The sequence below is a fragment of the Equus caballus genome, chromosome 18 (genome assembly GCF_041296265.1).
Source record: "Equus caballus isolate H_3958 breed thoroughbred chromosome 18, TB-T2T, whole genome shotgun sequence".
NCBI classification, from domain to species: domain Eukaryota; kingdom Metazoa; phylum Chordata; class Mammalia; order Perissodactyla; family Equidae; genus Equus; species Equus caballus.
Window position 1 is genome coordinate 9,822,839 of NC_091701.1, and position 16,137 is coordinate 9,838,975.

Consider the following 16,137-nt stretch of genomic DNA (forward strand, 5'->3'; position numbering starts at 1 on the left):
ATCTTGTCCTGCATTTCCAATCTGAACTTTCAGATCATTATGGGCCTTTAAGAAATTTTTTAATAAATCTGTTAAATATTTTACTCTCTAGCTCCGGAGACAAGAAGAGATAGGTACTTTCATTATTAGGAGGCAAAGCTAGAAGTTTGAATCAGTAGTTGGATGCTCTAAATTTAAAATTCAGACAGCTCATTTGAATTCTGGTAACTTCATTATTATAGTAATTGAGAAAAATATGTATTCTTTTGGAGTTATTTATCATACACGTCAAGTTGCCCTTCTAACGTTTATGACTAATCAGAAAAATATTTTTTTATGAAGAACTGAAAGCTCAAGTTTTGGACAAAAGTTTATTTCCAGGTTATCTTTCAGTGTGTTATGTTCGGTAATTTTTGGAATTTGGAAGAAGGAAGCATATATGACTTAGGCTACTCATGAGAAAGTTTATGATCACATCTTGAAGTTGTATGGCAAATGAATACACTCTCATCTAATACATTTTTTTAGCTACTATACTATGGTTAGGAAATGCATTATTTATATTTCTTCCTGAAATAAAACTTTTTTTCGTTTTTTTGTGCTGAGGAAGATTTGCCCTGAGCTCACATCCATGCCAGTCTTCCTCTATTTTTTAGTATTTGGGCTGCCAGCACAGCCTGGCTGCTAACAGAGTAGTGTAGGTCCGTACCCAGGAACTGAACCTGGACTGCTGAAGCAGAGTGCACTGAACTTAACCAGTAGGCCACTAGGGCTGGACCCTGAAATAAATAATTTTAAATGATGTGTTACGATGCTTGAATGACCTGTGGGTACTGATGACTTATTTTCAGAGAAAAGATAATCATATGTTATTAAAAGCCATGTTTAGCTATTGGTGATTTTAAGATTACAAAATAAAAACTATGTACCCTTGTCTGCTCTTCAGGAAAAAGAACTTAGATTTTTAATTCAGTTTTACTGGAAATAAAACATTTAGTATTGCTGTATATTTATCCACAAACTCCAAATTTTAAGTAATTAACTTTTTTACACATTGAAAAAATACACATGTAGAAGTAAAAGAATGTGAAACTTCTTTTAATATTATCTTTAAAAAATAAGAGGAAGGTTATTTTTTGGAGGAGGAATGCTTGTAGGTAGCAAGATTTATAAGTAATCAACTTCCCAAATTTTGATTCTATCAAAAATGCCATAGAGGCCAGCCCGGTGGCACAGTGGTTTATTTTGCACGTTCCACTTCAGTGGCCCAGGGTTCACCAGTTTGGATCCCAGGTGCGGACCTACACACTGCTTGTCAAGCCATGCTGTGGCAGGCATCCCACGTATAAAGTAGAGGAAGATGGGCACGATGTTAGCTCAAGGCCAGTCTTCCTCAGCAAAAAGAGGAGGATTGGCAGCAGATGTTAGCTCAGGGCTAACCTTCCTCAAAAAAAATTAAAATAAAAAAATAAATAAAAAGAAAATGCCACGTATGAGTAGAGGTTGGTTTAAGTGTGCCCCTTAGCAGTAAATTGTAAAACAGATACAGTATGCCAAAGTATCCCAATGTGATGAGAGTTGAGATTTACGTAGGACACATTTTAATTCCTGTAACCTCTAGATTGAGAATTGGCTCAAATTTTGAAACATACGGGGGATAAAAAACTAATGATATGAGGCTGTTTAATGATTTTTCAGTTGTAATAGGAGAACTGAATATAGGAAAAACCGTGCCTGCAGGTTAAACTGGGTGTACAGGTTTACTTTCCCATTTTTAAGGCTTTGCTAGAAGAATGGCAATGTGATTGAAAAAAATTAGTTAGCAGCACCATTAAAAAGCCGTGAGATGTGAATAGTCTTTCTTTATTCCATGGAAGGCAAGGGCACACTCCTACTACAATTCTTTGTTTTCCTCTGGGTCTGATTTTCCTCAGATAGACTTGTCTGTTTGTTTCTGCCACTCCCTCCCCGAACTTTTTTTTTCTGTTGTGTCGTTCTCTCGTATCTCCTATTTCTCTTACTTATGCTATTTTCTTCTTCTTTCACATCTGTCTTCTTACTTTCTGTCTCTGTCACAACGCAATATGAGTGAAGTTGAATATGTCACTAATAGGTCATAATATAGAACTGAAGTATGTTTTTACTATTTTTTGCACTTATCACATTGACTTTGTTTTTCCTAAAGACCATAGGGTATTTTATATCATCTCTTTAAAACGTATACAGCACTTAGAGTAATATTACCAAATTAATAGAATGAAAAAAAACCGAACAATATCTATGTCTGTAAAAGAAATATATATCTGAGTGTGGCGCAACAGAGGCCCTTTAAGCTCCCCAAAACTGATTTTAAGGGGCCTGCAAGGGCTTAGTTACTAATGTGAGTCTTTAGGGCGGACAGGAAAGAAGTCCTTGAGCTCATCCCAGGTGAGAGGTAAGAGCTGCATTAAGCCAGCGTTGTCAAGGTGCTACACATCCATGAAAAGGTAGACTAGGAAAAAAACTCTCTGTCTTCAAATTAGTATGGTATCTCTCTTGACTTTGTCCTGGATAGATGAAAAAGCCAATCGTCCCTAATTTGTAACTAAGCTCTCTTCTCACACAAGTTGTGATTTCAATTTTTGTTATGTGGGAAACCCCAAGTTGATGAATTAAAGTGGTCTCTGTTTGTAGCCCCTGAGGATGCCTGACAGGAACAAACATTGAACCTGTACAGAGGAAGCCATTCTCAAATCTGGTTCCTGACTTCCCACAGGTTAAAATATGCTTAATGTGAGCTCATAGTCCCAAGTTACATCTATAGTGAGTGAGAAGCAGCAGAGAAAAAAATAGAAAATCATAGTTGATCCTTCCAGACTTAAGGATCTTTCGTATAATATAAAATAACTATATTTAAATGTTTAAAAGAAATAAGAAACTTGGACTTTTAGCAATATGTCAAATTTAGTAGCCTGAATGATCCTCAGTTGAGAACACATCACTGATGCAAGGAAAAGCAGTGAACCTATACGTCTCCAAACCTAAGCCAAAGTAGGAGCTCTAGTAAGTGAGGGCCAAAGTGGGCTGCATCCTGAGGTTTTTGACTGAATCCTGGAGACCTTGGGTATTTGTTGTGATGAGTATGTAGGATATAGAGGACAGGAAGTAAGTGGACCCCACCTAAGACCTACATCATTGCTGGTGGACAAGAAGTTAACTCTGCTAAACGGAAGAGGACAGGAGGGAATTTCCCCCATCTTAACCTTGATACTAGGTGGAGGTGGGAAGTAATCTCTCTTGAGAATTTGCAACCATAAGTTGGACCTTCATGCAGGATTTTGGGTCGGAATTTACACTGCCTTTGTGGTCTGAAAAACCTAAACAGATAAATCATTTTGAAGTGGCTGCAGATTGCTTGTGTGCACAGGACACTAGCAGAAGCAAACATAGATCCTCATTGGAAAAAGTTCCACTTCAATCTAGATCTTAAAGAATTCTCATAAAATTCCAAGAAAAGTTATCATTTCATTGTCTTAATATTTAAACAAAGAAAAAGAAATTCTGAAAAGACAAGCAAGGGAGTAAGAGACTATATATCAAGAATGACCAAGCACGTTTTGAAAAAGAACAAATGGATCTTCTGGAAATGGAAATATAATAAATTATTAAGATTAAAAACTCAGTGGGTAATTTGAACAGCAGAATCAGTGTAGCTGAATAGAGAACTCATGAATTTAAGATAGGAAAAAATTGTCCAGAGTGTAATGCAGAAGGATAGAGCTGGAAAATATGATAGAGATGTTAAATTATGGAAGATAGTGAAGAAATTAAGTGAAAATAAAGATGCAGAATACTGTGTGTAAGTATGCTACCTTTTATGTTTAAAAAACATAACGTTTCTAATTGTATTTTAAGAAGACAAGAGAATGGGATAGAGACAAAATTTGAAGAGGTAATGGTTGGGAATCCTCCAGAACTGATGAAAGACACTAAACCACAGATTCAAAAAACCCACTAAGTCCCAAGCAATATAAAAAGAAACCCATAGTTAAACACATCATAGTGAAATTGCAGAACACCAAAGATTAAATAAGAAGATGTTAGAAGCAGCGAGAGGGAAAAAGAGACTGCCCACAAAGGAAAGCCAGAATTTAAATGCAGATGAAACTGGGGAAATCTAAATAAGATCGATGGAGCATATTAGCATCCATGTCCTGTTTGTGATTTTGTGGGTCTTGCTATTGAGAGAAACTGGGTAAAGAGCACGTGGTATCTCTCTGTGTTATATCTTACAGTTGCATCTGAGTCTATTATTATCTCAAAATAAGTTAATTTTAGGAAAGGAGGGCCTTAAAACTACTCTATCTCCCCAAAAGTATGATTTAATAGAAGTGTGTTTAATAATATTATTTTAATCACTAAGACTCTTACCTTAAAGATAGTAAGGCATATCTCTAAAAAATTAGGACAAAAGAAGGAAACAAAGGGGGAGTAACAGGAAAATGAAAAATCAAGACAAAGAGAAGGCATGCATATAACATGGTAAAAATAAGTTCAAATGAGCTAAACTTTCCAGTTAAAATAGATCATTAGACTTGATTGTTTTTAAAGGTCTAGCTATGTGACATTTAAAGGGACAAATCTAAAATATAAGGTTACAGATAGAATAAAAGACAAAGGGTGAGAAATATTTAGTAAAAGAAAGCTGTTGAAGATCTTTTAGTAACGGACAAAAAAATAAGGCAAAAAGCTTTACTAAAGAAGATTGCTAGATGATAAAAAATTTGATAAATCACAAAGATGTAATAGTCCTAAATTTTTATGAGCCTAACAAAAATAGCCTCAAAATATACTAAAAAGCATTTGCAAATTCACCTTTACAGTGGGTGATATATAAAAATATAAATTTCTCAATAGGTGATACATTCATATAGTTCAGAACTCAGAAAATACAAAGAGGTGTATGCAGTTAAGTTTCCCTCCCAGCCTTGTCTTTCATTTGCCTAGTTAGCACCTCTTTCCCCTCAAGCCCAGTATGTCACCGCTTGTTTCATTTTTATCCAGTTTCTTTGCATATAGAAGCAATATAAAAATCGTGTTCTCTCTCTTTTTTAAACATAAAAGGTAGCATACTTACACACAGTATTCTGCATCTTTATTTTCACTTAATACATCTTAAGATCCTTCCATATTAGATTAAAGAGAACCTCTTCATTCTTTATTGCTGCTGTACTACTTTCAACTATATGAATTAACCTTAACCAACCAGTCCCATATTGATACTTGGATTGTTTCCAGAGTTTTGCTCTTCCAAACAATGCTGCCATGAATAACCTTTTATATACGTCATTTTGCATGGGTACAAGTATACTGGCAGGATAAATTACCCAAAGTGGAATTGTTGGATTAAAAAGTACATGCATTTGTAATTGTGATAGGTATCGCCAAATAGCCTTCTGTAGGGGCTGTAGTGATTTCTACTCCCAGCAGCAATGAATGAGAGTGCCTTTTTTCCTACACACCAGAATGTTAGCAAATTCTTAGATTTTTTGCCAGTCTGATAGGTAATACATGGCATTCTTAATGTCATTTAAAATTTTTTTCTTATTATGAGTGTGGCTGAGCACTATTTCATACATTTAAGAGCCATTTCTGTTTCCTGTTAACTATCTGTTCTTAGCCTTTTTCTTTATTGGGTTGTGGCAGTAGTGCGCTGGAGCTGGCTTGAACTAGTTCATGAGAGCCAATTGTTAATAAGTTTCCAGGAATTTTGTAAGCTGGTTTAACATCACATCAGTAGCCTAAATTGGCTTTGTGGGAATGTTTACCCCATGGAAATTGGAAAACACCACAAATCAGCACAACCACCACAGCTGCTGCCTACCCACCCAGCCACTTGTTAAACATTTACCAGCATACCACTGGTTGTTGGACTTCTTGATTCCTAGGAACCTTTGATATGTTAAGGAAATTAGCCCTTGTGATAGGAAGTGCAAATAATTTTTTCCAGTTTGTCGTTTTCTATAATTTGCTCATAGTTTTCTTTTTGCCATGCTAAGATTTTTAAAAAATTTTGTAGTCAGATTTATCAATTTTCTTCTGATGGCTTTTAATTTTAAGTCATAGTTAGAGTGAACTTTTCCACTAGAAGTTACAAAGGAATTCTCCCATGTTTTCTTTTAGAACTTTTATGGTTTCATATTTCACATTTTAATCTTAGATCCCATTTGCTGTTTTTATTGGTTAAAGTGTAAAGTATGGATCCAACTTATTTTTCCAAAGCAAAACATAAGCTAATGAGATCTAGTAATGTATTTTTAAAAAAGCAACACGTTATGTTGAACTACATATTAATCCTTGTGGAATGAGGCAAGAGCAGTGCTTAGAGGTAAATTCATAGCTTTAAGTTTATATTAGAAGAGAGATTGAATTAGGAGTTTGTTTCTAATTTGTTAAGAACAGAATAAACCCACAGAAGAGTAGGAATGAAATAATAAAGATGAGAGTAAAAGTTAATGAAATAGCAATTAAACATTCATTGAGAGGATTAAGAAACACAAGTTCTGTGAAGCATTGGGTAATTCCAGTCTTACATAAGCTCAGAGAATAGAAAGAAGGAATACTTCCCTCACTGGTTTATGCAGCTTGTGTAACCTTAGTACTAGCATCAGACAAGGTACAGTACAAACATTGTGTATGTGAGTGGTACCTCATGATCATAAGGATTAGCCCAGGTTTAAGCACATTTAGGCAAAAAATTCTTTTATCTCAGAAGATGCAGATGAAGAGTTAAAAAATTCAACAAAAATTTTTGATGGAAATTCTGAGCAATTAGGAATAGAAGTGAGTTTTCTTAACCTGTTGAAATATCATACTTCTATGAAATTTCAGAATTAGTTTTTCAAATTGTGGCTCACAGCAACAAAGCCTACGCTCATGCTTCTCTTTAGTATTGTGCTACATTTCTAAGACAGCAGGATAAAGGCAGAGAAGTGAGAGGGCAGAGTTTGAAGGGAAAAACTGAAGACTCATTTATAGATAATGTTCTATTTAGATAACTCCAAATAATCTATGTACAAATTAATAGAATTAATAAAAATTTAGCAAGGTTCCTAGAGTTAAGATCAAAATAGATTAATTACATTCTTATTTGTCAATAAGTTAGAAAATATAATTTAGTAAGATACGTTGTGTATAATAAAAATAAGGCACCTTTGAATAAGTCTATAAAAATTGAGCAAGACTTTTGGAAACAATTATAAAGCTTTATTGAAAGACATTGAAGAAAGTGAAATAAATAAAATATTAATCAATGGAAAGATCAATATCATAAAGGTGTCTTTTTTTCTCCAAAATTCCACAAAATGCCAGTCAAGATTTCAACAGGTCTTTTTATTGTATCTTGACATCCATATGGAAGAGAGTAACGGGGAGCTGGCCCCGTGGCTGAGTGGTTAAGTTCGCGTGCTCCGCTGCAAGCGGCCCAGTGTTTCATTGGTTCGAATCCTGGGTGCGGACATGGCACTGCTCATCAAACCATGCTGAGGCAGCGTCCCACATGTCACAACTAGAAGGACTCACAACGAAGAATATACAACTATATACCGGGGGACTTTGGGGAGAAAAAGGAAAAAAATAAAATCTTTTTTAAAAAAAAAAAAAGAGAGTAACGGGTCTTGGGAAAAAGTGGATTGATGTGCCTTACCAGTTAGCAAGATTCTTTTCAAAAGCTAGTCACAACATTGTGATGTTGTACAGGTGTGGACACATGGATTAATGGGACAGATAGCTGAGAAACAGACCCCTGCATATATGTTAGTACTTAATAAAATGAAGAAGATGGGTTTGTAGATCAAGAAGAGTTAAATAAATTTATTCGGACATTGGTTAGTCATATGGAAAAAATAAAATGGATCTCTCCTTTACCTCCTGCAGAGAAAGTCAGTTCCCTAAGTGACCTCACAAATAAAATGTTGAGCAACACAGTAAGTTTTGGAAGAATATATAATTTAAAAACATTTAAAATATATAAAATAATGCCGTCTATTTCTTATGCAACTATATGTATTAGAAATTATGAAGAAATGCAAGGGAATGATGAACACTGGGTTTCAGACCATGTTAAATGTTGGGGGAATATAGAGCAAAGAAGATTTTTATTTTTTAAGCTGCATAGTTATGAATTTTCATTTAAAAAATCTTTTTGTGACCTAAATATTTTATGATGAATTTGAAGTAAGAACTTCAGTTGCTTTTTCACGTTCCCTTTGCTTTGGTGACTGCCTTGATTTAGCTCAGTGACTTCCTTAGGAAAGTGAAGCGCCCTCACTCATAGGCTAGCCAGCCAGTCGAGCGGGCACAGGTGTCTAAACCAGTAGTGTGACCTTGGGCAAATTAACTAATCCTCTTGTTGCTCTGTTTGCTCCTCTGTAAAATGGGAATAATTGCTTTCTATGTTGTGAGAATTCTGAGTTTAACGTACATAGCTCTTAGTATAATATATGGTATAGCTCTTAATTTTAGTATAGTTTCTAGAATTTGTGCATGTCTTTCCTTAAACTGCTATTAAAAGTTATTAATTCTTTCTAGTTTTAATTTTTTGTTGTAACGCAGTGGTTTCTTTTATTGCTCCTTGCCTCCCTTTCTTCAACCTTTTTTAAGCCTTAGATTTGCTTTTCTCTGTTACTTTTCTGCAAGCTTTCTCAGATGATGAAGTAGAAATGATTTTGAACTATGTAAGAAGCCAGTAGGAGTTCAAATTGGTTTGTGTTTTCCCTATTAGGTTGCTATTCTGATTGAATTATGGCAGGAGAAGCATTTTGTGTTCCTTTGAAACCAAAGAAGCCCTGAATTTAAAAAAAGGTTAATCCCTAATCATACTAGTCTGATCATCAATGATTTTGCATTTATGAACTCATTTTAATTTTTATGGTTTCATGGTTTAATAATTGAAGTTAATATATTGCTTTACTTACAATGGCAAATTCTTTTCATAAATGCCTACAACATTGCATTATTTTTAGGTGATTGTTTCCCTAGGAACTCCTAATATTTATTCTTTTTATCTTCATCTTTTGCAGCCTAGAAACTTATTGGCAGACAGGCTTTAAAATAGAATTTTAATGCTGTGTATCAAAACATTTATTCTGCAGAGCGCTGTAGCTTTTGTTGAGTGCTGAGCGAAGAAGGTTTTTTCTGTATTGACTGTTTTTTCTGTAGTATTTTTCTTAAGATGACAGCTAATGTGTTCTTTTCTGTTTTTAGAAATTTGACAGATGTTTAGACCAAAAAAAAAAAGAATTAAACCTTAAAAAATTGTGGAAAAAAATCCTCAAATGGATATCACCTCCTCATCTGAAAACATAATATGCTAAAATAATTGAAACATAAGCAGCTGATAGGTTCATGACTCACTCTCAGGTTCCTGACCTCTCTGTAGAATTTGTGTGTACAGACTTCATGCACGTGTGTGTCCACAGGAGCACGTGTCAGGACCACACATGGAGAAGAGCTGCTCTCCCTGTAGGAGGCCCAGGCCTTGTCCCTTGCTCACGTGTGGGTTGTTTTCTTGAGTAGGTCACACTTATTGAGAACATTATGGAAACACTGTTTTTGCTGTGTCCTCCAGGTCGGATCCGCACTAGACGACAAAGCTCTGGGAGTGCCACCAACGTCGCGTCTACGCCTGCCGACAGTCGAGGCCGCAGTCGTGCTAAAGTGGTTTCACAGTCCCAGCGTAAGAAGCATATTTATGCCGTTATCTTAGTTTTATTCAATAGCCCATTCTGCAGTTGAAAATTTACAGTATTTTCATTGACTTTAGGGGAAAAACACATTTCTTTGGTTCTAAGGAACTGTGAGTAGTCTTGATTCTTGTGGGGTAAGCTTAGAAAATGGACGTATTCAAGTGTACTTTTGTCTCCTGTCCAGGTGATTTAAATTTTGTATCATTAAGCATTAAACATTAAAATATAATTTCTCTCCCTCAAGCCTCTCAATATGAAACGTACCTGAACTGTGGCCCATTTTTCTATTGATAAGAAATCCCTCTGATGTCATGTCAGAGCAGGACTTGGGGAGGTTACTGCCGAGTTCTCTTTCCTGCGGTCCTGAGTAAATCCATCAAAACCTCTCCCCTCTAACCCTCTGTTCTAACATTTGCAGCCTGCTCCTCTCTTCTTGCCGGTGTCAGTTCTTGCTTTGCCCAGCTGCCCTCGCTTCCATTATTGCTTCTTTGTATATGTTGAGTCACTTGGTTTGTTAGCCACAGCCATGGAAGCAGTCATAGATGGAATGAATGTGTTCCGATCATTCTTAGGATCCAGCCCTGGTGTCTCACTTCCCAGCTACCTGTGACTTTGAGTCCCCTGCTCCCTCTCTGTGCATGTAGAGTGGAGCTGGGTATCAGAGTTCTCCTGGGCAAGGTGAGCACGGTGGAGGAAGACTCCCTTCCCCAGCAGCTGCACGTGTGCCATCAGCACGGCACTCCTCAGCTGACACACCCTTGGCTGCCTCCTTTGCAGCCCTGGGAGCTGTCTGGCTTTGTAAAGAGCAGTTAGTCTGCGGCCAAACCTTAGGTTCTCTCTTAGTATTTAGAATGCCTTTCTCGGCTCTATCTGAAGGTAGATGCTTTTCTATGTCCCTTATGATAAGTATAGTCCTTATGTTAGACAAGCTTATATCATTTCTGAAAAGAAAGTGCAAGGTCAGTCATAATGCTGCCTTTAGTGAGGCTACAGAACCCAGGTTTCTCTGACAAAGAAGTGTATTTAAACACCAAACAACACAACATAGGTTGTGCTGGTGTAGCCCAGAAGCTTCTAGAACCTTGGGAACAGTATCCTGGCTCTGGTTATTCTCTTGAACTCTAGTGATGCCTGGAGTCGCAAATGGATATAATACTCTGCTCATGACTTCATAAATGTGATTCAGATCTTACTGCAAAGAAATTTTTCCTGACAAAAAATGTTCGACTCAGAATATAGGTCAGTATGTTGAAATTGAGTTGAATAAAAAATGTCCAACCCTATAGCTGTGCAGTGTTATTTCCTTTCTTGGAGAGTGAGGGTTAAACAGTATTTTACATTTCTTTATGTCTGCTCTTTATTGGCACTGGCCTCTGCAGGGGTCCCTGCCCCTCGCCGGGTCCTCTGCTTAAGAGGTGGTAAAGATGAAAGTTTCTTCTGTAGTGGGGATGAGGGTGATGACAGAGCTTTAATTCTTCAGTCATATAAAAATACTGCACCCCGCCTCAGGGCTCCACTTTAAAAACCCTTGGGTTTTACTTTACTCACCAAATTCCACTCACAGAAAGGGAGACAATACCAGCAAATGATCAACCCTGAATCTTAAACTTATGCATATAAATTAAATGTTTTTTTTGTTATTTTAATAGGAGGTAAATCTGAGCATATTTATATATTTTACAAATGTAGTATACTAGTATTTGTAGTCATGGTTTAGTAGTAAGTAGATTTCATTAATGTTAGATTTACAGTCCTTAACAGTTGGCATATTTTAAAATATTTGAGGATTAAATATTTGAAGATTAATATTTAAATATTTGAGGATTTGGCATAGGACATTCAGGTGAAGCTAGCTAATAGCAGTTTTTTTCAGTTCACTGATGTTTATTGAGCACTTCCTATGTGGTGAGCACTGTTTAAAGTGGTGGTGATAATACAAATGAGTAAGGTACAATCACTTCTCAGGTTGCCCAGAGCTTAGAGAGTAGATGTGCTCATGGAGGGCAAGGCACTTGTCTCACTCTTCTCTGCATCTCCTATGCCTAGCACTGTGCCTGGCACATTGTAGGTTTCTAAGTCTTGCAGGAACAGATCCGATGTAGTGTAATTTGTATAAAATAAACATAAGTAGAAAAGTAGACTAGGAGGAACAAGATCTAGAAAAAATAGCTTTTTTACTAATGTGTTTGTGAACAAAGACATTTGTGGTGTGTTGCATGCTGACCTTCTGTATTGTGTTATTGTCTTTTAATCCACTTTTTGCCTGTCCTTTGGTCTGCTCTCATAATCAAGGATCCAGATCTGCTAATCCTGCTGGTGGTAAGCCATTTCTCTTCTTGCTTTTTTTTTTTTTTTGCATTCTCCCTTACCCTATGTTCCTTGTACAATAATAATTTCTCTCTTTATAATGAGCTTAGTTAATCTTTCTGCATTTTTTCTGTATGTTCAAATTCTAGAGTTTGAAGTGGATTTCTTTTCTTCTTTTACACAGCTGAATAGTTTTTTGTGTGCTCACATTTTATGGGCAAAATTAGTAGATCCTGAGACAGGTTCTTCATAGTAATGTGTACTGGTGATTTTTACAATGAATTTCACTTTAAGTTGTAGTTAAATCATTATAAAGTACTAATTGGTGTGAGTAGTCACCTTAGTGATTCATTTGAATGCTGGGAGAGTGTGTGTGTGTGTGTGTTTAATTTCTAGGTTAAATGTTATTTCAAAGGTTTTTACCTTTGGGTCATTCTATTCTGGTACATGATAATGTGCACTTTTATGTTTTAGAATTTTATTGACTCTCTACTTAAGGAGATGATCTATCTAAATAAATGACTGCCATTCTTGTCTGTTGGTATGATCCTTAAAATTTTGCTGTTTTCTCTAAGAGAGAATTTTGTCCCACAAGAAATGGTTGTATAGCTATCAAGCTACTTACCCATTAACAAAAGTTACTAACCATATTATTTGTTTTTAATTTCTAATTTTATTGGATACATCTCAGGGAATGTGGTCTATATGATTTCAACTTTTGTACATTTTTCAGATTTCTTTTGCGGCTTACTACGTAGTTGGTTTTTTATATTCATGTGTGGAAAGCTGAAAAGAATGTGTATTCTATTGGTTGAGATATACATGTGTGTATGTGGGAATATGTTTATATGTATCTATAGAATTTTGACTGCTTACTCTGTCAGTTTCTGATTGGTGTCTTAGCCTTTCATTAGTTTCTAGTCCTTCTGAGAGGTTGTTAATAATTATGACCTCTTCACTTTCTTCCTATATTTTTATCATCTTTTTCAAAGCTATGTTATTTGAAGCATAAAGATTCATTAATTCTTTTATCAGTATGAAATATCTTTTGTCCTTTTCTTATGCTGTTATATTCTGTTATTTTGTTTTAGGTATGTTGTTTGTCTCTTGTAAGCAATATACAGTTGAATTTCATTTCATTTGTTTTAAACCCAAGCCAAGAATCTCTGTAATCTTTTAATAGGTGAATTTAATCTAGCCATGTTTATTATGGTTACTGATATGTTTGAGCTTATTCCTATCACATTTTGTGATTATTTTATTTACTGTGTTTCTAGTTATTTCATCTCCCTGCCCCCATTTCTTCCATTTATTAGATTAGTGGAGTTTTCTTGGATCCATTGTCTTCCACTAATGTTTAAGAAATTTCTTTTGTATTTATATTTCTACTCTTCCAGCAGTTATACTTAAAATTGTTTAACATATCAACTCTTAATAGAATAAAAAAACAAAAGTGAATAAACACCTTTGTGGTTATTTGTAGAAATTTGCTGTGGAACAGGGAAGTTGTTTGTGCTTAGCCTGCTCTTTTGAATCAGAAGTTTTGCAGTCATTTTAGTAGAAGTCCACCAGTAATTCTATGTATAAATATTCTTTTATGATAATTTGATGTTCTTGTTTGCTCCTACATTTTTAAAAAATTAGTACTACCAGTAACTAAGAAGCTATTTTTATATAAAATTCTCTTAGTATTTGATCCAAATTAATGTGTGAACTGGCTTTTGAAATTGCTATAATTTATCCCCTGGTTTATCCGTTATTCCGTTCTGTTTTGCCCCCTTTAGCTGGCAGCCGGTCGAGCTCCCCAGGGAGGCTGTTGGGCAGTGGCGGCTCCTCCAGAGGGCCCCCTGTGACACCTTCCTCAGAAAAACGAAGCAGGATTCCCAGGAGCCAGGGGTGCAGCCGAGAAACAAGTCCAAACCGAATAGGGTTAGGTAAGGCTTCTCAGAGACCCGGGAACACCACTCTGTACTTGGTCGTAATTTTGATTATAAATCTAATGACTTTGTCTAATGTAGGAAATAGAGGTCTATTTTTGAACCAAGGATGTCGTTTTGTGTGTGTTAAAAAGACATTTCACTTTGCACTTTTTACAGATTATGGCGTGTTCGGGTTTCACTTATAACTGAAAGCTGTGGGTCTTAATATTTACATTGATGGGAATGAATTGCATCATTGTGGGCTAAACACAGAAGTGTTTTAGAGTCATTGCAAGATAGTAGAATTGGGGGAATAGCAGGATTTTTTACTTCACAATTAGAAACAATATTGCTTTTCATTTTTCCTTCACTGATCAGCCATTAACCATATAAATGCAAAAGTAATTTCTGGGTCCACATTTATTTTGATTTTGATCTTCTGTGACCTAATTGTTGAAACTTGTGGTCAAAGAATGTGTATAGTTACTTTTGACATAATATTGTTTAAGTGTGAAGCCTAGGAATAGATGAAAACCAAATAGATAATATTTATTTTTGTGTTGTAGTATTTAGTTTCTTTGTAATAAGATGTAGAATTATATGCATTACTCTCAGCAGCTCAAAGACCTCTTTTACTCTATTAAAATCTAATTTGTATGCTACCTTTTTAATGTAAAAGTTTAGAAGTCTTTTGTAATATATTATGAAAAATCTATGTTCACACTCTTATATCTTTACCTGCTTTCTAAGGGTAAAAATCTATCAATGTGAAATCAGAGTACTGTATTCTTTAGTCCTGTTGGCTTATCTTTCTTATTTATTCATTTATCTCAACACTTTTACTTGAATGTTTACTATGATGTCCTAAGCACTTTGTTAGACCTTTGGATTAGTAGATAAGTGAAATAGATTTAGCTTCTGACTTTAAAGAGCTTGTGGTCTTAGAGATGAAAATGTATACATTGTGACGGATTCTATGACAGGGAGCTCTGGGACCATAGAAAAGGAGTGTCTTAGGGTCCTTGTCTGCCCCAGTTCTCCCAGATTCCCTGCTAGGAGAGGCTTTCCAGAATAGGTCCTACTTTGATAAAGTATAAGTTGGGATTAGGCAGGGTGGGGAGATGAGGAGAAAGGGTTCTGGGGCAGAGAGAAGCATGAGCAGAAGCAGTCAGACAAGAGGGAGAGTAATGTGTTCTGGGAACTACAAGTAATTCATTTGGCTATTAGCAAAGGAAGTTTGTCAGGGTAGGGTGAGACGTGAGGACAGAGGGACTGGTTGAGTCCAGCTCATCAAAGTCCTTGAAGGCTGCCTGAACTAGGGGAAGGCCGGGACAGACATCTGAGAAACAGAACAGACGTTATTTGGTTTGACTAACATTTCCGAAGCAAGTGAGAAATGTAGCCACGCAGTGGTTTTGTTAATTCCATGTGATGCCAAGCCTCTGTTGGCATTACTTAGCGTGGTCCCTGAGAGGACCACTTATTTGGATCCAAAAACAAGTAATGGGGCTATAACCAGAGAAAAATATCATGACTGAAGTATGCAAATTTCAGATTTGATGCTGTAACATTTCTGTGTTTGGATCTGGTTTTGTTTGGAGTATGCATTTGATTTCAGATCTAGATGTGAGCTTTCAGCTGTCCTTTTTCCAGAGTTGATTAGGTTTTTAGGCTGTCTCTTGGCAATCCAGATTAGTTTCATGCTTTTACAAATTCTTTTCTTTTTCTGGATTTTACTTTTTATGTTTATTAAAGATACCCTTTTTACCTTTTCTTAGAATTGGGAAACAAACCAACCTTGGTTATCAAACATAACTCTAAGACCCAGTATTCCATGGGCTTGACTGTGAAGTTTGTGTTGCATATAGTTGAAAAGACAGCATTTAAGAAGTTTTCAAAAGAGGTGCTATGAAACATCCGTCAGTAAGAACTAAATAGGAGCCTGTTCCCCTCCAAAGAGGTCTTGTTTGAAACATTATTTTGAAGAAAGTAGTTCCCTTGAGATGCTCATTACGGGGATTAGTTATGTCTAAAGCTTTGAGATCATACATACAAATCTGATTAAGGAAGATATTTAAATTTGTGTACATTGTGAGAATACACACAGATACGAAGATAGATATATGAATTCATCTATATTCATATATCTATATGAACAAAATCTCTTGCGATGTCTTCCTATAGTATTACTTAGAAATGCTATTTTA

The 16,137-nt window shown here is 35.8% G+C and overlaps 1 protein-coding gene across 48 annotated transcripts in view; it reads left to right on the forward strand.

The window, feature by feature from the left end:
* CLASP1 (cytoplasmic linker associated protein 1) overlaps nt 1-16,137 on the forward strand; it is a 256,363-nt gene that overhangs the window by 161,968 nt on the left and 78,258 nt on the right. For 28 of the 48 annotated variants that reach the window (XM_070240633.1, XM_070240648.1, XM_070240637.1 and 25 more), the window contains 3 exons: nt 9,587-9,694; nt 11,997-12,023; nt 13,796-13,945. In XM_070240633.1, the coding sequence (XP_070096734.1) occupies nt 9,587-9,694; nt 11,997-12,023; nt 13,796-13,945 (285 nt within the window). The remainder of the gene's footprint in view (nt 1-9,586; nt 9,695-11,996; nt 12,024-13,795; nt 13,946-16,137) is intronic. The other 20 variants (XM_070240668.1, XM_070240638.1, XM_070240650.1 and 17 more) reach the window with 1 other exon arrangement.